The 26,498-nt window shown below is 42.6% G+C and overlaps 2 protein-coding genes and 1 pseudogene across 3 annotated transcripts; all 3 read left to right on the top strand.

Moving 5' to 3' along the window:
- Window positions 1-27: 27 nt before the first annotated feature.
- On the top strand, window positions 28-1,406 carry LOC108112266 (serine protease snake). The gene is made up of 3 exons (XM_017222088.1): window positions 28-294; window positions 356-563; window positions 633-1,406. Exons 1-3 carry the CDS (start codon window positions 48-50, stop codon window positions 1,246-1,248), a joined length of 1,071 nt encoding a protein of 356 aa, XP_017077577.1. The 5' UTR covers window positions 28-47; the 3' UTR covers window positions 1,249-1,406.
- A 2,373-nt stretch (window positions 1,407-3,779) lies between these two features.
- On the top strand, window positions 3,780-26,496 carry LOC108112660. Of its 2 annotated transcripts, XR_001772662.2 has the most exons (12): window positions 3,780-4,445; window positions 11,838-12,252; window positions 20,190-20,260; window positions 20,498-20,595; window positions 20,664-22,120; window positions 22,196-22,639; window positions 22,727-23,299; window positions 23,362-23,578; window positions 23,685-23,905; window positions 23,967-24,136; window positions 24,324-24,637; window positions 25,258-25,369. XR_001772662.2 is itself a non-coding variant. In XM_017222792.2 (11 exons), the coding sequence occupies exons 2-11, from the start codon at window positions 12,060-12,062 to the stop codon at window positions 25,900-25,902; spliced, it is 4,089 nt and encodes a 1,362-aa protein (XP_017078281.2). In that variant the 5' UTR covers window positions 3,780-4,445; window positions 11,838-12,059; the 3' UTR covers window positions 25,903-26,496. The 2 variants fall into 2 exon arrangements, 1 of the variants encoding a protein (XP_017078281.2); XM_017222792.2 differs by lacking the exon at window positions 24,324-24,637 and having other exon boundaries at window positions 25,258-26,496.
- LOC108112072 lies at window positions 17,328-18,017 on the top strand (annotated as a pseudogene).
- Window positions 26,497-26,498: the final 2 nt, after the last annotated feature.

Here is a 26,498-nt window from a genome sequence, read left to right on the forward strand (position 1 = left end):
GGTCAACCTCGAGCGGCGTTCTCAGTTGTTCGCGCACAGCACTCACAATGCATGCGTTTTCCGGAATTCTGTTGCTGATTTTTTTAATCGGCGTGTTGGGCGAATACTGCGACAATGGAACAGGGGAGTGTAAGGACTTGACACCTACTGACTGTCCAGTAATATTCTACAACCAGCACCTGATTGGATCCGAGGTCAAGTACTGCGACGAGTTTAACGATATTGTCTGTTGTCCGTTACCGCTGGATCATCAAAACCTAAAGCCTGTTGAGCAGACGAGGCCTTTTGAGAAGCGTAAGAGCCACCTCCACTATGATTCCTTTGATTATTAACACTGAAAATGTAAATCTATCAGAGTGCAAGCAGTACAATGAGGCCAGAACTGCCTGTCGCTCCACGCCCTTCATTGTGGGCGGCACAAAGGCGTCTGGTCGGGAGTTCCCCTTCATGGCGCTGATCGGCACGCAACGGGCTAACAAGTCTAAGATCAATTGGGACTGTGGTGGTTCTGTGGTGCACCCAAAATTCGTACTGACAGCGGCCCATTGCCTGGAGACAGATGAGTATGTGATTCACAAAATAGGTTTCTTATCTGTCACCCTTTTAAATAAGACGCTATATACAAATTCCAGATCAAAAGAGGAACGATTGGACCCAAGCTTCGATTCGCCCAAGTTTGTTGTCCGTCTGGGTGACCTTGACTACAACAGCACTACCGATGATGCTGACGTTCAGGATTTCCGGGTGGTTAACTATGTAGTGCATCCGGGCTATGATACTGAGGACGAGGAGAGAGGATTTAAAAATGACATTGCTTTGGTGGAACTAGATCGGGAGGCGGTATTTAACGATCATGTTGCGGCAGTTTGCCTTCCGCCCAGCAGCGGAAACGAGAATGAACAAGTAACAGCCGCTGGCTGGGGATTCACTGCGGATGGCGTAAAGTCATCTCACCTTTTGAAGGTCAGCCTTCAGAGATTCACGGACGAGGTGTGCGAGAAACGCCTACGTTTTAGGATTGAGACGCGCACCCAGTTTTGTGCAGGCTCAATGACTAGTGAGGCAGACACCTGCAATGGCGACTCTGGAGGACCTATCTTCGTGCAGCATCCTAACTATCCGTGCCTGAAGCAAGTGATCGGTATTGTCTCATACGGACTGGTGTGTGGTTCCCAAGGTCTTCCGAGTGTCTACACCAAAGTCCACCTATTCACTGACTGGATCGAGAGTATAGTGTGGGGCACTTGATCATTATCACCAATCATGACAATACCAGTCAAAACTTCCGTAGTCCGACCAAAATGAAATCGAACCCTGAAGATTTCATTACGCAAAATTGATTTAATTTTTAATTGTACTAAACTACTAAATAAACTTCTTCGGTTTATAAGGTTTAAATACCAAAATTTTGTTAAATACCGCCCTCTGCAGTGTTAAGTTAAAGGTTCTACTTAAAAACATAAAGAAACGCTATAGTCGAGTGCCGCGACTATAACAATTTTACAGTAGTCGATAGATATTGACAAAAATATGTTAGACAAGGTCAAACGCATACATACATTATAATATTATGCATGCCATAGTTTTCCGCGGTTTGTGGGCGTTAGACTAGGCGAGGCCAGATGAAAACTCACGTCGAGCTGCAGTGGCATCTCTTATGTACGTACGTTTTCCGTGTTTTGTGAGCGGTAGAGTGGGCATGGCTAAATGGAAAAAACATTTATAGCATTGGGGGCACCATAAAAAACTACATGCTTAATTTAGGATTAGGATCTCTATCACTTTTAGTTACCGAGATTTTAGCCTTTCTACAAAAAGCGAAAACCGTCTTTTGAGCTTGGTGAAGCTAAGAATTGGTGTCCCCGGATAATAGTACCACGCCCTTTTACTCTACGAGTAACTGGTATAAAAATGCTCAAATTTAGACAATAGGACTCAATGAATAATATTTATTAATTGAATTATCCTTATCTTAATTTTAATTGAAATTTGACTGTTTTTAAGCAGTACAAAAGGATAGCATTTCAAAAACTACACAGACATGACCATGTGCCGATTGGCAACTCTGCTGATTCTTTTATTATCATTAACAGTGGTTGAGGTTAATGATAAATTGGGCAGTAGGGTAATTTTAAATTAAAATTGTATAATGCACACATCAATAGTATAGTTGATGTTTTCTGTTAATAATGTAATCTAAAGTGTATTTTAATTTTCTATTGCTTATTTCTTTTTAAATTTACACTTTAAATAACTATTTCTAGTTGTGAAAAGGAAAACTTGACAAATTACCTTACGACATATTTTCTCCATTTACAAATATGAAAGCATAGCCGTTTTGAACTGTTCAATGCTTTACGAATGAAAGCTTATCAATACTATATATCTTGAACCCACAGTAATTATTGTCTCCAAAAATAATAATAATAATAATAATGCTATTTTAAAACCCTGTTTAATTATTAGTTATGGTCTAAAATATCCGATAATTACTTATTTATAATTGTCACACTGCCAAAGTCATACAAATCGTAAAAATCACAAAAGCTCAGTTTTCACTTCGCAATGATCGCGTTCAAACTAACAACAGTGATCGTTCTGATTCTGTTTTTATATGAAGTAAGCAGAATCGGATTTTTATCCACGAAATAAAAAACGATCTGATTATAAAACATTTGGTTTAGGTCGAATGTAAATTCGAGTTTACTAACATAATATGTACCTCATTGGACAAGGAATTTATGGATTTCGATGCATGCTTCCTGAAATCAAAAAATCGGACCTACAAGTTTTTGACTTTGAGGACAAAAATTTTCCAGTTACCATTTAACGACTTAGTGGTATGTGATATAGTTTTCCGATTGTCTGGTGACGTCTTGAAATTAACAATGATGTTTTTCAGGTAAGGATTGAGTTGCTAAAGAGGATGAATGGTTATAAACCGTTTCTCTACAATCTGACGACTGATGTTTGCGATTATTTCAAGGGAAGACGCAATCCAGTGGTTCGATTCTTCTACGAACTATTTGCCCCATACTCGAACCTAAACCACACTTGTCCATACGATGTACATATGTACTTACTACTCACCATCCATTTCGTATTAACCGATTAATTACAGCACGATATATTGGTGAATGAGCTGCCTATCAGCTTTTTGGATCAACGTTTGACAGTGGTTCTTCCAGTTCCGGAAGGGGATTACTGCGTACATACAGTTTATACAATCGCTGGTAAAAAACGTTTAGATGTCAAGGTTTACGCGAGAATATACTAGTTTTTTATAATTGTTTTTAGATCCAACACAACCATTCATACTGTTATTGTAAGTTGCATTATTTTTAACTCCTTAATTAATGGTCTGTTTTAAAAAAGATTGGATAGGTAGATAGGTATTAATGAAATAAAAATATATTCAAATTAAAAGAAAAAGTTGTTAAAAAGTGGCCACCTTCAGGCATCTCTAGAATAAGTTCTAGATTCTGGCATGTAATCCCTAGTGTCTCATACAGACATATGGACGGACAGACGGATCAAGAAAATATATACTTTACATTATCGGAAACACCTTTCTCCAAGTAATGAAAATGAAGGGAAATAGAATTTTTTAAATATACAAAGTCTAAAAAGTCAGCACTTTTCAAAGCTTAGTCGCTTTCTACCGCGTTGCCAGATCCGCAAAAATTTAACCATGAGAGAGCTACTCGTAGAGCTTTCAGGTGAGAATGCCGAGCTCGACTCACCTGTAAGCCCGCTCCGATCTTCAGTTTCGATCGAGACGCACTTTAGTGCGGACGTGTGGTGCGCTTGGGCTTGCGATTTCCTGCTGAGTTTTGCGGTATCGTCGAATATTTCGTGCCTTCCGGAGCGTGGATCCCCTGGATATTTGCGGTTGTTGTGCAAGTGCGCGGCAGTCACGTACAGCCGTTGCAACAAAATACAAAAACAAAAACAAATCAAAAAAACATACAAAATAGATGAACAAAAACCTCCAGAAGTAACCAAATCAATGTGGCAAATAGTGTACTTTCGATGCGCGCTCGTTGATTGATTAACACATCACCTCCCACACAAACACCGAGTACCAAGTACTCACTCTGCTCAGTACTCAGTACTCACTTACCTGTGGGGTGCAATCTGCTGGAATTGCAATTGCGCGGTGTGCATCATCAGCGGAGAACGTTGAACAAAAAGAAAAATACGTTTAAAGTGCCGCGACTGCATTGTTTTGACTTTGATCGTGTGTCGTGGTCTCCGCCATCCCCCATCTACCATCCGCCCTTTTGCCCCCTCAACAAAGCGCGTGCGTGTTGTAACTTTTGATTAGCTCCGTAGTCGGTCTTGGATTTGGATTCCATTTCGGATTTGGATCTTGCAGTTCGACTGCGTTTTTCGTAACTTATCGCCGCCCACATCTCATCGTTGCGGTTCGTTCTCCTCTTCAGGTGAGTGTGCAAGGAATGTCTTTTCCTCGGAACATTAAGTAAATACATCTTGAAAAATATAGCTGGGTTATGAGATATAAATTTGAGCTCGCAATACTGCAATATATATTTACATAAATTCTGAGATTTTGTGATGATTCAGAACATCATTAGCACCAAATTTCTTTCTTTGCGAATAACCTGGCAATCAATTTAAAATTATTAAATATTATTTTGAGTGTAATTTCTGCTATGGTGTGTGACCATGTGCCATACATGTGTGACGTGACCAAGGAAGACCAAGAAAAAGAAGCAGCAAGCCGGAATGCCCGCTGAATTGGCAATGCAAACTGGGCGCTCATTTTGGAATTCCCTGCACATGCCGCAGCGGAAGATGGAAAAAAGTGAAATTCGCCAAGAAACCTTCGTAATTATAGGCACACTCGATACTATACGATACGCACACACAGTGCCAGGCATAATTTATTGCATATTAGCATTTGGCAGCTGACAGCTGCTTTTGGGATTGTTCTCCGGAGATCGATGTGGGCCGCCAGAACCGAGGCTGTGGCAGATGAGATCACTGCTAAAAACCGATTCCGGTCGAATCGGCCAAGAATGGCCGAAACACCAAAATCGCGTATGCGCTCTGTAAGTCCATTAATCACAGAAGAATAAAAAGATTTGTCGAACACGCTCTGAGTCACCTGTAGTTCTGGAGTCGAACTCCGTTGGCGACTTTTTAGCTTTCATTAGTCTACCTTATCCAACAGCGGAATCTAATTAATTCCCCTTTGTTTTCATCACCTCGATAACTGTTTGTCTCCATTCCATTTAAGCCGCTTAGCCAAGTTCCCGGCTAATGGTTGACCCTCTAAGACGATCAGCCAAAAGCTGTATTTACATAGACAAAAAGTCAGTAAACTCTATTTTCCTTTTTGAATATGTGTTGTGCTATGAGTAACTTTTCAATTATAAATAAATTTACTTTAACTCGAACTAAATTAGTGTAAGGTAATGAGAGTTTTTAGAAATTTCAACGCAAAAATACCCAATATAATAAAATTTAAACAACAACATTCTATCAGCAATTGATACACCACTCTGAAAACACATTATTCCACTGTGTATAATCGATTTGACCAAACGATGCCGTGTCATGCCAAGCTTAGACCTCCAGAGAAACAGAAGCCTAGCCAGAAGTGACCTTGAGGGTAATAACTCCCGCGACTCGCGGCTCTCTTAGTCATGCCCGGAATGCAGCCGAGCAGCATTGGCAGCTGCAAAGGCCAAAACCGGATGGCATCCACCAACATCTAACATCTAATGTCTAACACATATTCGCATAAGTTTGCGCGAGTCTGTGTCTTTGATATTGTGGCAGGCAACCCACACCACGCAAGTTCCTTCTCCATGAGTCTCTGCCCCCACGTATACATATACATATTATATTTTGGGGGCATTATAAAAGTATTTACTGCCACTCATATAAAGCTCTATTATTAACATACTTACACGCAGCGAATTCCAGTGCCTAATAAACGAAAAAATGCCAATAAGCCCCCAAAAATAACAGCTTAAAACAAAAAGCCATCAACAGCAAGAAAAGTGAGAATGCGCGAGGGCAAACGAAACCAGAATCAGAATCTGATCCGTCGTCGTCGTCGTCGTCGTCGTCGGGCAGGTTTGTCTAATGGTCGTTTCGGTGGGAGGTGGGGTACAGGTCCACTTGGCTAAACAAACTGGTTGCTAACATATACAATAAACACGGTGCACAGGTGGGGGAACCTTGGAGCGCATCTTGACTCTTCAGAAGTAATTTGAACTGTCAAAGTCGGACAAAAACCAATTTGTAATTTGTGCACTTGTTCAGACCGAACCTGAACGATTTCGGCCATACTATATATGAATATTTATATATATATATTCCAGTTTTATAACGAATATTTCGCATTCATTTGCCAAATTGTTTATAATGGCAGTTAGTTGAGTTTTGTATTGTTTTTATTATTTTGTTTACGCTGCTCGCTGTCGAGATGCTGCGCGTTCGTTGCCTAAGTCTTTTGTATTGGGCCCATATGGATTGGCATTTGAGCCGCGTGCTTTTCAATGCCGCGGATTTGTAAGCGGCCCGTGTAAATGGACATAATCGCACATCGGATTACGCAAAAGACCGCAACAAAACCAAACAAAACCATCTGACTTCAATTCACTTCGAATGCGTAATGCGTCCGTCGACTGACCTTAGATTTTTATGGTAATCGCTGGCCAATTGCTTGCCCAGCACGCCCCAAATGACACACAAACGCCTCTGCCAAGAGAAAAAAATGATTTTTGCTTTGCGAAAGTTATTCTCCCGATCAACCAACAAAAGAGACTTTAAAAGCATTTGCCGTTAACGACTTTCGGGCAAATTTTGTAAAGATTATATACGGGTATTTATGTAAAGACCGAACAGGTTTCTGCAACTCATTAATAAATTAACAGGTGGATGCGACTGCGATTGTTATTGTGATTGTGACTGTGACTGTGAGCCGGGGATGTCATTGCGATCGGCTGACGCCAATCGGCAAGATGAATTTGCACAAAAGTCGAGTCGGGAGAAGGGCAGGGAAAATATCTCACAAATGATTTAATGTTTATAAATACGATTTACGCCTCGATCAAAATCAATTTTTATAGCCAGCGTTAAGTCGGGAACGTGATTTTAGCTACTGGCAAAGGCTTGATGTGCAAATCGCTTGGCAATACCCTAAAAAGATACTTTCAATGATTTTACACTTCCGTTTAGAATATATTTTATAATAGGCAAACTAAAAAAAACGAATATTAATGATCATGAAATCATATATTTTCTTAAGTGATCCTCATCTTGGGATCTGAATAGCTTTATGGCTAAATCAACCTAAGTGACGGCCAAACAAAAACAAACGTAATAAAGCTGTCAGTGATTTTCCTGCTCAACTTAGCCCGACTGCCTTCTAATAACAAAAGCCCACTCAGCCGAAACGGCCATCATTTAATCTCAGAGCTGGCTGTATGAAATACGATCTTATAGGCAAAGTTTACTACGGCTTTGGGTACAAGTACTTTGGATGGCTCTCGCCAGCTTGGAGATCAAGTTTAACGGCCATAAAGCGACAGCAAATAAACGCTTATTTGTTTGTTCGTTCGCCTGTTTGCCGCCGCTTAACCCTTGGCTTCACCCTGACCCCAAAGGTGACCCCCACCCCGCACTTTCAAGCCCGTGTAGCCCGTTCTTGTGAAAGTTGAAGAAATCAAGAGACGAGCAACGAATTAATTTAGTTTCGGAAATACTTATGCCGAAAGCGAAAGACCCCTGAGGACAAACTGGCTGCACCAGTTCGACGGGATTACACGGTTCCACTATGCTAATCAACGGAAATTAGCCGCAATGTCAATATATATATATATCGGAAATGTGTGGGGGCCCAATATACACACGTATATAGTCACGAAAAAGTCAAATATGATATATCATTTGTCAACTCAATGATGGCTTAATTTTCATAATTGATAGAAAACCATCGAAAGTGACGGATTGTTGACTTTGTGAGCTTGTATTTACTTTTCCTCAGTTGCATTCCGAGGCATTCGAGTCGAAATCGAAGGTGAAATAGAAAACAAACATCACCAATCGATGAAAAACTTGGGACTCGGCCGTGGCAACTTTCACTGCGAACCGAAGATGTCATCGGTGCTCTGATGTGTGGACACCGCCAATGGAATTGATTAACGAGCATTAGCACTTTTCATAGCCGGGAGCTGACTTTTAGTGGCTCCTTCCATCACTAAAATCAAGGCAACAACTCAGAAAAAACTGAGACTACTCAAAATCTTATAAAATTTATGAAAATCTGAAAATAAACCTTAACTTCCCTAAGTTAAAGTAGTTTATATGTCGATAGAGAGGACGTATCCATAACTCCGATTTCATTGACATTCGTGTCATTTAGCTCCACTTATTTTCATATATAAAATTTTTTTTCTTTTTTTTTGCTGTGCACTCAAGGCGGTAATTATAATGAGCCAACTTGGCACACATGTTTGTCAATCACAATCACATATTATCGACGACTCTCAGTCCAAGTTCGGTGGCGGATTCGTGGTGCGTGACATTAAAGTTGAGAAATTTCGCGCAAATAGAAATCCAAACACGAAATGTTTAAGTCAAACAGCATAAAAAGCAGCACTCTCATAACCATCATGACGAGCTGATTTTCGCACCACACAGCAGCCGTCAGATCTGTTTGGCTCGAATCGAGTAGCCAGTCACATGGACAACCGTTAACAGCCGTTGGCCAAAATCCACATTCAAAATCACCCATACGCCGAGTGGTGCGACGAGGAACTTGGAGTGTTCGTCAAAAAGGCCTGATTAGAAAGTCAGTGTGCTAATTATTTTTTGGATAGTTTCCGCTTTTATTGGGCCATAATTTCTAGAAATTGTTTCAAAAGATTTTAAGAAGTTTCCTTAAATTTTAATGCATAAGTGCTTAGTAAATATTTACATGAGTCCCTGAGAGATCTCGAGAAGTCTGATGTACAAATATTATAACAATTTCTTAACCATTGCTTTTACTTGCTAGTTTCGACGAATCACTGCGATTTTGTCTTCCTTGTTATCCTCTCCCTTGGCCGCTAAGTGGTTACACAATCGCCAATGGCCAACTCGGTCCCATTTAAAATCAATTTCAGCTCTTTTACTTAACCATTTTGTACTTATCTAGCCGTATTGCTGGCTGCCATGTTATTCTCTAATTTGGCCAGCTGAAAATGGAGCGTTCGCGCATAATTCCAGTGAAGTATTTTGGTCAAGAGTGTGCCGCCGATCGGGCTCTAATTTCTGGGCTTTTGGGAGCGGCCATAGGCGATACACTTGCCGCCCCAGAGTCCGACTTTGCTTTGGGTCCGATCGCATCGATTTATCGCCGATCCATTAATAGTTGACTATATTTTGTTTTGTGGCCAGTAACCGGTTTCCGGTGCTCTCAGATACTACACTCAACCAAGCCATAGTTACAGATACAGATACAGATACAAAGATATACAGAGGCTGGAGTATTTTGAAAATCGTATCTGAAGCTCAACATGAATGAGCTTTTCGAAATATTTCGTAACCAGTTGGACTGCATTTTTTCCATTGGCTGTCGCCGTGAATCGAACATGAGTAGCGTGGCCAAATGTTTATGTCCGCAGCTCCGGTTGGCCATAATCGATATGTCGTAGAAACCGAGTCAAGTGTTCTTTTCATCCAACGTGTTTCGCATCGAATAGCGCTGAGGACTTCAATTTAATGGCGTGTGAATTGCATTCGAATCTGTTTCGCTCTGGCATTTGGCCGTTAATTACATCTCAGTTCTAATTAGTGGAAATGCAAAGCACTCGAGAGGCAATTCAATTAAAGTAATTGCTCACCAGAGCCTCTTAAGACAGCTTTAACTTCCACTCCACTCTCGAAGCGTTTTCCCTTAGTCAGTTGGGTAATGAAGCTCGGCTTTTGGCCAACTCATGACAGCCCAGACCAGGCAGTTGACTTGCCATCACGCAGACCCATTACAAAGAATAGCTCGGAGCCCGGAGTTTCCCGCTTTTCTTGGCCGTTGCGTCTCCAGCTGGGCGCCATTAGTTTACTTTTGGTCTGCTATTGCCCCAAATGTGGGTAGATTGGATTGCATAAAAAAAGCAGATCACTTTCAGTATTAAATGTACAGCGTAAAGCTTTCTATAGAGATTACATTTCAAGAGCTTCAAGAGATTAAGTGTAAAGAGTTACAAATGACAGAAGTCAACATTGCAGTTATAGCTATTATCTATCCAAAAATAACTTACAAAGATAGAAATGACTTTTTAACATAAAAAGATAAACTCATTATAAAGGGGCATTGAAAAATATTCAATACAACTATCCAGATGTTTAAGAATATTGATTTTTGTTTTAAACTTTTAGTGCAAATCTTAAACTTTAAGTAAAATATCTTCTTGATAGTTTTATGGATCGTCTTAGCCAACTGTGGAGGCTTAAACTACTCAAAAAATGATCTTTTCAATGAAAAATCAATAAATTGATCATCAAAAATGTATAAAAATAAATTTATTTGTGGAATCCAATTAGCAATTAAAATGCGAACCTATAGTTCTAACCCAGTTGCGAAGACTGCTCCAGATACTCGTTTTATGCGACTCCATTTGGCCGCGTTTGCCTCGTCTTAATTAACATTTTTTACATGCTTTTCGATTTTGTTTTGCTTTGGCGACTTCAATGTCAAGCCATGTGGTCGTCACAGTCGATGTTGCTGATGTTGTTACCATTGTTGCTGCCGCTCTCAATGCCAGACAGTTGCTGGCCAGGTTGGTCCAAAGTAATCAAAACCAAACGAGGCGGTCACCCAAAGCGTCAGCTGCCGCCGCCTCGGAAGTTGCTGCCGCAACCGTTATGGCTTATAAAAATGTGTATATATATAGAGTTAAATCTTTTATAGATATATTTCTGGGGGTCTGGCATTGGACAATGACTGATGATTACTGGGTGCCCGCTGCTTACTTGAGATGTCACTGGGAAAAGTGGATCACGGCGGAGTGGTGGTCAAGAAAAAAAAAAAAAGAAACAGACGCTACCCGTTCCCATTTGCTCGAATCGTGGAGATTTTTGCCAATCAGCCGGGCCCCGAGACCAACTAACACCAATTGTCGTTGATTTATCTTGGGGCAAGAAAACAGAGATTTCATGCTGCATGCAATTTGCTTGTCAAAACTGTGGCACCATTTTCCATATCCAAACAATTGGCCCGACCGTGCCACATTTTTACGCCCATTTCAACGCCATTTGTTGTCGTTTAGTCCGGAGGCTAGGCCAAAATACCGAAAAAAAACCAACCGAGAGCAGGTAGCTTGGGCCCCTGATTTATGTCGTTTCATTAGACAAGCTTTATTTTTTGTTTTTCTGTGGACTTTGAAGCTAGACACTATAAGTCTAAGTGCCCAAGTATCTAAGTATCTCATAGCTTCGGAACTTGGCTCTTTGGGGGGCAGCTGTCATTGGCTTTGATTAGTTTGTTGAACGCGGCAAGACCTTCGATTTCACTCAGTTGTGAAGGCGTTGGTGGACATGGCATATGAACGTACATATGGACATACAAATTCCGATCATTGAACCGCACTTCAGGATGATCTGCCTGTCATACTGAAAGTTCGTGAAAAAATAAAAGAGAAACGTACAAATCTTTCGACACTTTCTGCAAGAAGAAACTTTAATGGACTTGTGGGAAATTTCCTTGTCATTGTTTGGCCAATGCAATAAATCATTTTCACAGATCCATCTGGCAGATACCCTCCAAAAAATGTTGCAATTCTTTGCTAATAAATATTTTTCTATAAATCAACTTCTTTCAGAGTCAACTGTGTGTGTGTGTGAGTGTGCCAGCTGAGATGTGCGATGTTCAATTTGTGGCAAAATTAATTATATAATTTCCAAGCACCGCCGAAATCCCCGTGAAAATCAATTGCACAAAAGAAGAGAAAGAGAAGCGCCTGAATAGAAACGCAAAGCGGTGCTAATGCGAAAGGAAACTCCCCGACAATCGCCACAAATTGTAAAGAAATAAATTATACAAAATGTCTATAAATAATACAAGACATTCGCCATTCGGATTTGGCTGCTCCCTGCTGTTGCTCGCCGTCTGGTGCTGCTACCTTGGCTACTTTGGATCGGAGGCCCATGTGGCCCTCACCTATCCACCTGCCCGCAAATACGATCTGGACTTTCTGGACAATGCGCGGACGAAGGCGCCATGTGGCATGCCCAAAGGTGAGTGTTCTTCGGGGGACTTATTGTTTAGTTGGGAGACTGACCTGGATTTCGGATAAACCTAAAATCTAAGAAATACACTGATAGATAAATATCTTAACTTTGAATCACATTTAAATAACTTTTGGTATACCAAATCGAATGATATCCAGCTTATCACATTTTAAGTAATTTTTCAAAATAACTTAAGTGCTGTTAATTGTGTTAAACTCCAAAAAATGTGATAAAAATATTTGATACATTCATTGGTTAGAAATTCCAATAATTATCACTCTATCAAAGCTAGCGAAAACAAAAAGTTTTTCATAATAATTAGTAATAAAAATATGTGAGATCTTTAACAAAAATTTTGATGAATCACATTGAGTTACTTTTCGCGCCGCAACTGAATTCCGCTGGTTAAATTCCGTTCGTGGGAAATACAAGTACAGCTGCTGGAACAGGAGCAATAATTGGCCCAGCTCCAGTGCAAATGCATTTCCCAATTGCCGATTGTTGGCCAACATTTGTTGGCTTACTCTACTCGTCTGCCAGGCACGCTTTGATTATAATATTATGGCTTATTATGCCTGGTTATGTGCGCTTTGTTTGCCGTCTGTAATTGGTCAAGCACGTTCAATTCACACAAAACGTCAGTGGAGAGACAGTGCGTTTCATAAGATTAGATGAGAGTTGGAAGATAATGAGGAAATGCCAGACAGCATCCACTTTAAACGGAAATAAACCCTCTTATTAAGTGGATTAATCAAACAATGGGGTAAGCCTGTTCTTCTTTTTGACCTTAAATCTTAAATCTAACTAAAAGTTCCACAAATTAGATAACTTTAATACATTAAGTGATGGTTAAAAACATAAAGAAAGGGAAAAGAGTTATTTAGATAACTTGAATTGGGATCTTCAAACCACATTACTCGTATATCAAACTTCAAAAGCCTTGAGTGTATGGAAATGAAATCGATTTATGTCATTCGAGACGGGGACTACTAATGACTTACACCTGTGAAACGCACTGCATGCTGGCTAAATGTATTCATAATTCAGAGACGTGCATTTTGCAGCTGAAAAACTTTTGCTTTTGCACTCGCTTGCATAATGTGCATATGCTTATGCTCCGCTCTGTTGTTATTGTTATACATATGTGTTATATATGTGGCAACTTGCTCAATGCTACAACATGCTGTTGTTATTGTTACTGCCTCGGCTGCAAAGTGTTACCAATTAATTTGCATATCGCGAGCGGAGAGAAGCAACTCGACCGCCATTCACTTGTTCGCAGGTGAGTGGGGATCCACAGCCCAAGAAATTGGGTCACACAAATTATGAGCATTACGATTATGATATTCATCTTGGATCTTGGATGTTGGATGTTGGACTTGTTGTTGTACCTTGTGGATCGCTCTTATGGGGCGCCTGGTAAAATGCACTTTCGAAAATAAATTAAAATAACACCTTTTTGCGGCGGCTCTCGAGTTTTGACATTTGATTGCGCTGATTTGAAGAGGGGCGCTAAGGGCCTTTATTTTTGTTTGTTTTTTCCCCATTTTTTGTGGGATAGTCCCATCGATGCTGTTTGCATATCAATTATAGACACTCGCAGCCGACAATTGCCTTGAGATGGTTGGTAATTGGCAACTGGCAACTGCCAGCTCTGACATCAGAGCCAGGCACACGTGTGCCGCATCAAAATGCCAAATCAATTTCCATGGATATGTCCATAAAGTATTCGCACACACTCAAACCGTGTGCACATACATGTACGTGTAGTGTGTACTTTAAAGTGTGCACAACCCGTTGAGCGACATTTTTGTGCGCAGCACTCTTGCCCATATTTTTATTTTCATTTTCAATTTCGTTTGCAGTTTCATTTCGCTTTGTATTGGCCAGTTTGTTAATTATATATATATATATATATATATACGCGCACACATTGCGTATACGCAACGTGGGCAAGCAACGGTGGCACGTTTAACCCATTTTGGGGCATGACAACTTTTGCCTTCGCCTGCGGCTGCTGTTCGCTGTTCGCTTTTGCTGCAGCTTGCCAAACGCGTCTTGACTTGGCCAAAAAGCAGGTCTGATCCATGGCAACTGCAACTGCAACTGCGGTTTAGGCTGCCACACACCGCTGCTCCAGCTCACTGGCTGCCTTGATGATGATGTATGCGCCGACGAGAGGCAAAGTGGAATGCAACATGCTGCAAGTGAAAAACTTTCACTTGTGCATTACGGCACACAGAAGTCGCCGGGGGCAGAGCGTGCTGATTGGCCAGGCGGTGTGCCGGCAGAGTCTTTGTGGGACTTATTCCGGCCACCATCCGCGGTTATGGCATGGCAAAAATGCTAACAACTATATCCATGGTCATAGCAAGTTGTGGCAGTATTTAATAATGTTGCATAATGCAGAACTGTATAAGAGGAAACAGCATCCAAGAAGGTCCTTTTATCAAATGAAAACCTTTAAGTTAAAGCTGACTTCTGGGAGTTCAAGGTTCATGCAATCCGTATCCTGGATTTTAGTATGTACTATTCAACTTTATATTGTAAAGTACCAAAACCCTTGTCCATCTACGACCATGAACTATCGGCAGATGTAGATCTGTCCACAGATACATCCGAATCTGACAGTGACAGCCAAATGAGGCCGCAGTTGTTGCTGCTGTGATGCTGCTGCCCTTTCTATCATCGCAACTTGCAACTGGTTCACTGGGCCACAAAAACGCAGATATTGGAAATGGGGGAACTGGAATGAGTGACTGACTGACTGACTGCTGACCTCTGAGCAGCATCTTGCATCTTGTTTGCATTGTGTTTACCCCGCTCAACACATCTCTAGCCTCGTCTAATCCATCTCAATTTGTTCGTGTTTGACACTCTTTTCCACAGCCTTTGTCTCAGTGTCTGTGCCACACGATTTGTTTTGATTTGGCTTTGTTGTTTCATGTCGTTTTTTATGGCCACAAAACACAAAAAAAGGCGACATGGCTTGTAATTGTCTGCTGGCGTGCTGAGCACACTGGAATGGAGGTCAAGTTGTGGTCGCCTCTTGTGTCACATCTCGGAAGATGCCAACAGCTCAACGAGCATCGCCTGGTTGGGCAATGGCAATGCAATAAGGAGGGGGGTTGACAAAACATCGGTTTCGATAATTAGAAGAGCAGCCCGCTCAATGCAAATGTCAATTAGTCAGTCACACTGACTGCAACTGCAACAATGCAGCGACTTGAGCAACATTCAATAAGCACTGCCAGAGAGATTTATCATCGCAGTTGCCGCGACAAAAACCGAAAGCCATTTATCACTGCAAACGGCAGTCGCTTGGCCAAATGCCTGAAACTCATATTTCACCCCAATATCCCCTGAATCCCCTTTCGACGTCTTGGCCAAATCCTGCAGCGAAATGTCGTTTTGTAAGCTATTCAGAATATCAATGAGAGCACCGGGCACAAATGACATTTAAAACCGTCGACACGGACCTCGCTACGTATACGTAATATTGCTAGGGAATGCATAAGTAGCCGAGCACCACATGCACAGCACAGAACAAGCTCATACATCTATTGAAATGCATCTGCATCCCAGTCTCAGTCGAGCAGTCCATTCGGATCCATAAATACCAACTGGCAAGTGGAGTGGTCTGTGGAGCCAAGTGTGGAGCAGTGGATCGGATCGGATCGCGTTGGATGGGATTGGATTGGATTGGTTCGGTCGGAGGCCCCCTGAAGGGGCTGGTCGAGACAACGTCACGAGCAATTAACTAAAGCGAAACTCCTTGACCACAGCAGCAGTAGCTACACCGCAGGGAATGCAAGTAGCACACAGTGAAAAATATGGGATAATCCTTAAAGGTTTCTTTTAATTCAACTTTCTTTTCTCTCTAGCTAAAATGGTTAGAAAATCTATAGAACTTTTTGAAAATTAAGTTTATAAGTTCTTTACTAAATAGGTATGATAATAATAAGGGTAGTAAGGGAGTTGCTTTTAAGGGAAATCACCTAAATTTATCGTTGAAAACGGTGTCCAACAGTAACGTTTTGAAATACTTTAAGAAAAGCATAAAAATCTTTGAGATTTTTAAAGGTTAAAATTCTGAAAATAAGAGTTTTTATTCTCCATGCAACACCAACAAAGCAACAAACCAAGAGCTAAAAAATCTGGCCAGACGTTAGACACTTGGTCAGGTTAACTTGGCCCAGTCAAACGGTGGCAACTGGCAGTCAGTGTAGGGTTGCCAAAGCAAAATTAATTTTATGGCACGTTACTTATGCCGCTCCACCCCCTGCACCGCCAGCCCCCGCCTCCTGACACTCCCCCTTTTCATGTTTTTGGCGGCGAGAAATGCAGAAATTTATTGCCCGCCACGGCGCATGCGCAACGCTTCGTTAGCCGAGGCAAACGCTGCCTGGAAGTGTATTTGTCAACCTTTCGCAGTGCACCCTGTACAGGGGTCTGTGTGTGGCGGAAGTCTTTGTTTGCGGCTACGTGAGAGGCGTCGGCCATATTTGGCTGTCGTTTTCTCATTCCTTTTAATGTTGCCCCATGCAATTAGAATGCATGCAAGCGAACATTCTTCTATCAACAACAGCAAATTACCTTGCAGGGGGGTGGAGGGGTGAGAGTGATGTAATGCCGCCCATTATAAAAATGCCCTCGGGGTCTATTCCACCCATGTCCATGATGATGAGTTCCACCAAACCGCTGTTCTGCAGCTAAATATAATGGCTTAGATCTACACAATCGATATGCTTTAAATTATAGGCTTAGATTCCTAAACTTATCACTTTTGTCAACTTTATTGATCAAGAGCTTTGGGTAATCCAATATAAATTGCTATTCCAATCTATGATATAGCAGTAAAAAAGCATAAATTTCAAAAATAAAATGCCATTTAAACTTCCTAACTTTACAAATTCAGTCATCAAGGCCCTAATAGACCTATAATTAAGCCGTTACTAATGATTCTTGTAAATAGCAGCTCAATAGCTTTGAATATAAATTAGTAATCGGATATTCATTGATACAAAAGGATGAACAGTAAACGAAATATTATAGTTACCTGTCTTTTGATTATTGGGAACATGGTCTTACAGGTAATAAGTTTCTATAACTAATTTTGGAGAAGAAATCTGTGCATTATGTACTTTTTAGGTTCGTTCTTTGGTAGAATTCACCAACATCAAATGCGAATCATTAGATAAGAATTTCTGCGACTTCGAATATTGTCACATTAAATCTGTGAACCGGACTTACAAATACTATTCCATAAAAGTCAATCTGTTTGAAGTTCCTGTGACCAGTATTAAGGTAAAGATATAGACATTTTGTTCACAAAGTCAAAAACTTTAAGAATGAATCATATGCAGGTAAACATGGCCCTCTTTAAACGTGGCGGTGGCTATATGCCTTTCCTCTACAATAAAACAATTGATTTATGCAAATTCATGAGAAACAAAAGAACAAATCCCGTGTATTTGTACTTCTATAATTTCTATAAGGACTTTACCAATATGAACCACTCGTGTCCCTTCCAGGTAAATATAATTAGAATATCTAAAAATTCTGTCCAGTCTCCGAAGTTTTCCTTCTTTAAGCATGACATTGTGATGGATAAGATATCGTCAGAGCATGTGAACACCCAACTAACTAAGGTGCTCCCTTTTCCCGAAGGACGGTACATGTATAAGATGCATTGGCTAGCCTATAACATTGTTCGAGCTGAGTTTAGAATATACGTAACACTTTCGTAAACATTGTTAAGGAGAATATAAAATAGACTTTTCTCGAAAATACCTTGTCAAATTGATTTTTCTTAAGTCCATCATTAGGCCACCAAAAATCAATCGGCACCAAGCACACTAGACCCTCCCTCTTTCGATCAATGGAATTCGGTTTATGATCAAATTAGCCAAGTTTCCAATCAATTATAAACCGATTTCACGCGCATCTCCGCCAGAGATGAGGCGGCCAGTCAAGGCGGCCCCGACCGATTTGAATCCCGTGGCCAGCGGTCGAGCGGGACGGACTTTCGAAATGGCCAGACGAGACGAAGCCGGCGAGTTCAAGCTCAACCAGCACCCAGATCAAAAAAAAAAAAAAAAATGTTTAGCAGCCTCCAAAAACAAAACCCAAAGGTGAACAACTTTCGCGGGCCTGCTCATGGGAAATATGACGAAGTAGAAACGAAACACGAAAAGGCGTACAAAATATTAACCAGACAACTTCGACCGATCGCTCCGGACCATGGGAAACAAAAAAAAAATTGTTGAAAAAAAATAAAAACAGAAAAAAACACCGAAAAACACCTGCTAATTTGGTGCATGGATTCAGATGCGATTCAGATTCGGATACAGGTCCGAACAGCTATGGTTAACCGCCCCTTTTCGGGCATAATTTGTCTGCCGTATCGATTTATTAATGGGAACACTTGATTTATCCAGCGATAGTCGCTTAACCCATTTCTCGATCTGGTTTGGCGGCTTTCCGTTTCGAGTCAAAACAAAGCGAAATCTGGTTAAATCATGGGAAGCTGTGTGAGGTCTCTTTGACGACTTCAGGTGCAATCAAATGTTAAGAATGCACTGATCCGCATTCAATTCGAACTGATTTGCATTTCCCAGTGGCCCAGAAACCCAACCAGGAAAGCCCGCTAGATTTCCAGCTGAGTGGAGCTGATTTTCCTCTATGGGTTGCGCAATAGAAATCAAGAGTTTTACTGCCCAGAACGAACGAATCCAGTGACCCACAAATGGTATTAGCTGATTTCGATCCAAACTAAGAACTTTGGAATACCCTGAAGTTGTTGCTCCAAAGATGAGCTTACTAGAGATGCATCTAACGGATATACCCACTTGTGGGGTATAGAAAACAACTTGGCGTCATGTCCATCGCTTCGAATGTCAGCTTATGGCCATATTGGGATGAACAACTGGCAGCTGCACGACCATTGAACAGTCATCGAATGATTCAAGTGGTCAGCAGTTTTTATGTTACCAGCTCCTACGACTTTGGCTAACTTGGCTAGGCGATCTCGTGCCAGCGCAGTGATCATAATTTTCAGCTTCCTTATTGGCCGCGACAGACGCGGGGACATCGGGAAAGTGACACTCCTCCTTTCGCTTTCAAAGATCGACCATAGCCATAAACGTTTAATGGCCTCAATTAGCGACTCGTTGGCCGTGTATTGGCTGCCAAACGATGTGCGAGCTGGGCATTGATAGCTCCTCTTGTCCACCTGGACACGGAGAAAAACATGGCAATACATATTATTATTATTATTTATGAAAATTTGTTAAATATAACTGAGTTATAAAAAATTAAAGTTCTGTGTTAAAATAGGAAACAAAGTTATGTCTTAGGAAGGGCAGTCCAAGTAAGCTTTGGTCAGGCGAATGTAGTTTCCCATAACCTTTTCAACTAATAATAAAGAACTTCCCTTTTTATATAATTCTCTCAAAGATTTAGGACTTTTTCAACCGTATATCCATAGACCAAGATCAGATCTTTGGTTCCTGATTATTTTTGCTAGTGCAGCTGCATTGGCATGCCTGTCCCTCCACCTAAAAAACCCCCTTACAGATGGTAATTTTTTACAGCTGGTCAAAGGCATTCGGCGAAGATTACCGCATGGTCTTATGCAACAGACGAGTATGAAATTCGTTTGGGCAGGTTCACAAAGATGTTGGGGCTGGGTCTGTGCACACATAAATATGTGAATATGTATATAGCTTCGGAGCTTAGCTGTCATGCACAATTTGCCGGGGGAGTTGGGTATGCAAGATGCAGGTGCACTCGATGTCATTCAATGCAGAACCAGTCCAATTCCAGGGGGAGTGGATTTAATTATGTATGCGACTAGGCATGGACAAATAGATGGCCCTGGACTGGCGACTGTCACATGTAATCATCGGCTCACTGATCACGCTCTGATTTCCTAATTTCAGGCTCCATCCGAACATCGCTGCTCTCCGGCTCGCAGTTCAACGTCACCTGGCATTTGGCCTATGCGCACAAGGTAAGATGAATCCGTTCCAATGGGAGCAGACACGCCTCCCCTGGGGCTCCTATCGCCGAGGGGCTAATTAGCCGAGAATCCATTCTCGAACGATTGCCTCACATGCACGCAGTCAAAGTCAAGCCCTGAGAATCGAGACTCACATGTTTGTGGCTTGGCTGCACGACATCGCATCACAAGTTCTCAGTCATTGTTCTGGCATAACCATAATCATAATCATAATCACAACTTTTCTAGGGCGGTTTTCGGTTGCAACTATTGGATGCCCTCGATCGACCTGTTTTGGATCTAACACCTCATGTCAATAACTCGGAGTTTGTGAGCACTGATGTCACGTGAGTTTGAAAACCTATTTTGATTTTACCTTTGCCATCTGACTTAAATCATCTCCCTCTTCTCGTAGTGCCCAATCCTACCAGGTAAAGATACCGAACGACTTCGAGTGCTTTAACTGCACACTTAGACTGCTCCGTCAGGCGGACGAATGGTCCACTAGCTATCGCTTCTGGTCCTGTGCCGATGTGGATGTCAAACTGCGAAAGGACTTCAAGGAGACTTGCTCTGGAAATGGAAAATACTTCCCCTCGCGATGCAAGTGCGATAAGAACTTCTACGGCCCGCAGTGCCAGTACAAGGATGAGTGCTCCGTCGACTCCGATTGCGGTGTCCAGGGAAAGTGCGTGGATCTGGGTGGAACCTCGATTCCCCGGCAACAGTGCTATTGCAACTTCGGCTGGTTCGGCATCGGATGCAATAAGCGATCGCCGTACAAGAGCACTAGCCTCGACCTCTCTTCCTATGCCAAAAAGGAGTTGTCTCCCGACTACCATGTCTACTGGAGACTTCTTGAAGAGCAAAAGGAGATCGAGATGGTCCTAAAGGTCAATGGCACATCCTGGGTGGGATTGGGTTGGAGGCCTCGTGGTTTGACACCGGAGTGCAAGAACTTCCCGCTGGTACGGGACATTGGAGATTTAACCACGACGCTGGAACCCAAGAGCGAGCCGGAACCCAAGAGTGAACCGGAGCCCAAGAGCGAGCCAGAGCCCAAGAGCGAACCGGAACCCAAGAGCGAACCGGAACCAAAGAGTGAGCCGGAACCTAAGAGTGAACCGGAACCTAAGAGTGAACCGGAACCAAGGAGTGAACCGGAACCCAAAAGCGAACCGGAACCCAAGAGCGAACCGGAACCCAAGAGCGAGCCGGAACCCAAGAGCGAGCCGGAACCCAAGAGCGAACCGGAACCCAAGAGCGAACCGGAACCCAAGAGCGAACCGGAGCCCAAGAGTGAGCCTGAGCCTAAGCGATTAGCAGAACTAAGAGCCGCACCGGAACCTAAGAGTGAACCGGAACCCAAGAGCGAGCCTGAACCTAAGAGTGAACCAGAACCTAAGAGTGAACCAGAACCCAAGAGCGAGCCAGAACCGAAAAGTGAACCGGAACCGAAGAGTGAACCGGAACCTAAGAGCGAACCGGAACCAAAAAGTGAACCGGAACCCAAGAGCGAACCAGAGCCCTCAAGTAAACCGGAACCCTCTAGCGAACCCGAGCCAACCAGTGAACCGGAACCTACAAGCGAACCAGAACCCAAGTCCGAGCCTGAGCCCAAGAGTGAACCTGAGCCCAAGAGTGAACCTGAGCCTGAGCCGAAGAGTGAGCCTGAGCCGAAGAGTGAACCTGAACCCAAGAGTGAGCCTGAACCCAAGAGTGAGCCTGAACCCAAGAGTGAACCGGAAGCGCAGAACACGAAGTCCAAAAGAGTAGCCGGAGATTTCGCCCAAAAGCAGGGTGTTTCTTCCGTTTCTACAAGCGTTTCCTACCGCGTCAGCACTAAAGCAGACCGTCAACGCCGCGAAGCAGGTAATAATTCCTCTTCCAAATCTTATCAGTATTCAAGTTTACTAATAAAATAATTTTCCTGATATTGTTCCGCAGAGTCACCGAAATACCGACTGAATCCTTACACACCACGACATGACTTTAACGGAATGGACTGCACGGACATCGTGATCGGAGCTGCTCGAGGATTGGCCAGCCGCGTAGGTGACTTCTACAGTCGCGACCGATCAACGCCCCACATCGATGAATTTTTCGGCGGCAAATCAGACCTGTCCTTGGGCACAGGCTTTGAAGAGAACGGCGTGACCACAATCATCTTCCGCAAAAAACTGGTGGCCAATGATCCCACCGATCATACCCTCGACGATGCCCTAACCCATGTGATTTGGGCTAAGGGTCAGGAGCCTCAAGCTTATGTGCACGTGCCAGCCTCTGGACTGGAGACACAAACCTCAACAGTCAAGAATTTCTATCAGCCAGATGAGCTGAAATACCATGGACACCAAATGCAACGAGGCGTCACCCAAATTAATTTCTTCGGTAAGAAATCTACAAATTTAAACGTAAATTTAATTTTTTAACTATTCTTCAATATTTTACCATTCGCACTAACTCTTATCTTAACAGAAAAAGAAAAGTCAGCCACGAGCACGGATCGCAATGACCTGGGCACTAATGTCCTGGATAATGATTGCTTTGGCCACTGGAAGTATCCGTCCAATTGCTCTCCCCAGGAGCACACCTGCGAGTACTACGCCAGCTGGGAGACGGTCGGAAAGGGCGACGAGATGCGTTGGCACATAGAAACGTCGAATACGCAGACCTGGACGGGAATTGGCTTCAGCGATGATCAAAGAATGTCGCAGACGGACGCGATTATTGGCTGGGTGGACGGCCGCAGCGGAAGACCCTTCCTCATGGACACCTGGGTGCTTGGCTACGCGCCGCCAAAGCTGGATGACCGCCAAGACATATACAATGCCTCCGGACGCATCGAGAAGGGTGTGACCATTCTGGAGTTCAATCGCAAGCGTATCAGCAATGACGAACAGGACTTGTCCTTCACCGACGACCACTGCCTGTATCTGTTCTTCCCGGTTTTGGGTGGTGCCTTCAATGTGGTGAACAAGAAGATCCGTAAGCATGAGCAAGTTCCTCCAATCTCTTCGCAACGTGTCTGCATCAAATCTTGCGGCAAAGGTAAGAAGTGATTCTCGAAATCATGAGGAGATCTTTAATCATTTTGTTTCTGTTTCTGACAGAACTTGAGTCCGTTTTTGTGGGCACCAGCACACCGGCTCCCAGCCGTCTTGTCTACGCCGTGGCCGTTAAGCTGATGAATCTGGGCGAATCCTATGAAGCACCGAAGCCGGGAACCGTTGAGTTCAATAACTTGGCAGCCACAATATCGGATTCATTCAATGGCATCTTGAGTAACCTTACTGGTTACTATAAGACCGAGATTCTGGGTTTCGAAAAGTAAGTGGAATTGTAATAAAGTTTAAATATATTAAAAATTATATAATTAGATATTAAGGCGATAGGTAGCTCCTAACACGTATCTAACAAACAATATAACTTTTAGGGAGGGCAGCACAATGGTGGCCAAGGTCCAGGCCATGTTCGACAAGGCGGATGTAGAGAAGAAGCACGATTTGGAAACCAACATGGTGGACACAACCGGCGAAGCAGCTGCTCAGAAGAATGCCAATGATATTCGAACGGCTCTGAAGGATCAGATTGCCACTGGCCGTGTGGGTTCTCTAACAGTGGATCCTCAATACTTGGACTTTGAGGCATTGGAATGTAAGAATATTGATTACTTGAGAATTTTCAAAGGACCAAGAAATTTTCTTTGTTTGTGTAGACAAGAGCTCCTCTGAACCCAACGCCAAGGAGACATTACTGTCCTTCTTTGATCTCTCTGAGACACGTCTGTACATTGTCCTAGGCTTGATTGCGGCTCTGGTTCTCATTGCCCTAATCCAGGCATTTTGCACCATTTGGAAGACATCACGAAAGAGCAAGAACACTAAGGTGAGTGCCTAGGAAGTAGCCCTATCGTTTGGGTCAGCATAAGCTTAGCAGGCACAGAGAAGAAAGTTAGTATGTAGTTACTTAAACTACTGAGTAAGTGTTAGTATTAAAAACTTCTCTTTGTCAGCTTGGCTTCTTTCATTCCTTTCTTATTAATCTCTTCCCATTGTAACCGTGTCGTTCAAAGCTGGTTTACGTGATACCCGAAGAGTGGCGCATGTACCAACAGCGACAGCACCAGCGCTACTATCAGCCCTCTAGCGATCTATAAGACTCACTCTACAAATCAAATTCAGATCAAATCAGATATACTATAGATAATCCCACTGCCCGAACCACCTGAATACCGAGCATCAGCTACAACTGCCTTAAGCGCACTTACGTTTTAATCTGAACCCATCTTATAGTTAGTTTAAATACCGGAAACCTCTTGACTATGTACTGTACTATCTGCATCTGCGTAGGTGCCGCCGCGTTTATCAAAATTCTAAAACTAAATGGGTAATTCAAATCTCTATATTTTCTTGTGGTATCTGTTGTTGTATTAACCCTGTCTCACCTAACTCACCCACCTCGCCACTCTGGACGGTAATCTCTGATCTCCTCTCTCTCTCTTCCCCTATTTCTCCGACTGTCTCCTAACATCTTTCTGTGCTTCCAGTTCGTTCCAATAACATCCATTCGCATTTCACGTAATTTGTGTACGGGTTCTCCTGGCCAGTCAGCATTTCATATGTGCTAACTAAGATCCCAAGCATTTTGGGCAATTTAAATATTTTGGAACCCTGCTCTCCTAATCCTATTTTAGATATCTTTACAAATCTTTACTTTACTATTAACCTGACCTCTTGCTATGACCGAATCCACCTGCATCTTGGTTTGGTTAGGATTGTATCTTCGGCTTAAACGCTGGCACAAGGCACATTTGCAGAACAGTAAAACACAGAACTATTGTCTATTCAATTATTTATATTACAAAAATAATTTATGTTGTCTGCATAGTACATGGAATACATAGAATATCCCACAAATATCCACACGAAATGCTGACTGGCTGAGCTCATTGACGGAAAAACAATGAATTTGTAACCGAATTAAACTAAAATCCTTTGTGTTTGCAGGAGAAACTAATCCAGAACTCACCATGGAAGGAGTTCGCCTCGAACACCAATTACGCATTTGATCCCTATGGCGAGACGGAGGAGAAGAACGGTACAAACACCACATCGGGCAAGGACAAGGCCCGCCACCGCCATCAGTCGACCACTAGTAGCCAGCAGACCACGCTTCCAATGTCCCACTCGCCCACCAGCAAATCTCAGATGTATTACGAGAGTCCAAATGGTCAGAGCAAAAACGGCACCAATGGCAAGGGCAGTCGCACCAATGGACGTGCGACTCAGGAAAGCAGTGTAGGTGGAGCACCCTATTCCCGAAGCTCCTATGCGGAGCGAGCTTACTCCCTCCCCCGACAAACGCATCACTACCAGCAGAGCCCGGCCAGCATGCAGCCATCGGGTTACTACACCCACGACAGACGCGCCACTCGCCAAGGTAGCCGGGATAGAGAGCGAGAGCGGGAGAGGGATGAGGAGCGCCGCCAACGCCAGGATCGCGATCGGGACTCTGGCTACGATCGGTCGCGTGATGATCCGCGACAGAACGGAGGATCCGACACGCCCGATTTCTACTTCATGCCCTCGCAGCGCAAGTATTCCGGGGAAGTAGTGCGCGTCTATGTGGACTATAACAAGGATCCGAAGTAGTAAAGCTCAAAACACATCCATCTATTTAACGCTCGTTTTAAGTTCTACCATCTGTACTCCGGTCCCTCCGTTTTTCAGATCGAGATTAATCCAAGTTAATTTGATATTTTCAGTTATATTTTCGAACTTGTATTTTCAAACTTTTCACAATGAAATTGCTTACCAATTTTGTTTCAATTAGTTCATTCCAAGTTCGAATTGAAATGAATTCCATCGAACTCGATCCAATATTCATCTGTGCACTTCCGCTCCCTTAGAGCTCTCCCTAGTTTCGATTTTGCCATAAAGCAGTTTCGCTGCAGCGGCGTTTCCAGGTGCGCAAGCTTTACCACAAAACGCACAACGCATGATTCCACAACTTAGTGAATTGTAAATATTTTGAATAGACACTAAAGGCCCTGACAACATAAATGAAACAAAGCCACACAAATCACACAAAATTATAAAGCAAACTTTGCAATTAGGTACGTGCATTCAGAATGTTTTCGCATTGTCTTATCTTAAATGTGCAAAGAAACATAGTCACTGTATTTAATCAAATTAAATATACGCATTAAGTACATATAAATAAAATTAAGTACATTTTAAAATCCATC

Source organism: Drosophila eugracilis, unplaced genomic scaffold (assembly GCF_018153835.1).
Source record: "Drosophila eugracilis isolate 14026-0451.02 unplaced genomic scaffold, ASM1815383v1 contig_90, whole genome shotgun sequence".
In the NCBI taxonomy this organism is placed as follows: Eukaryota; Metazoa; Arthropoda; class Insecta; order Diptera; family Drosophilidae; genus Drosophila; species Drosophila eugracilis.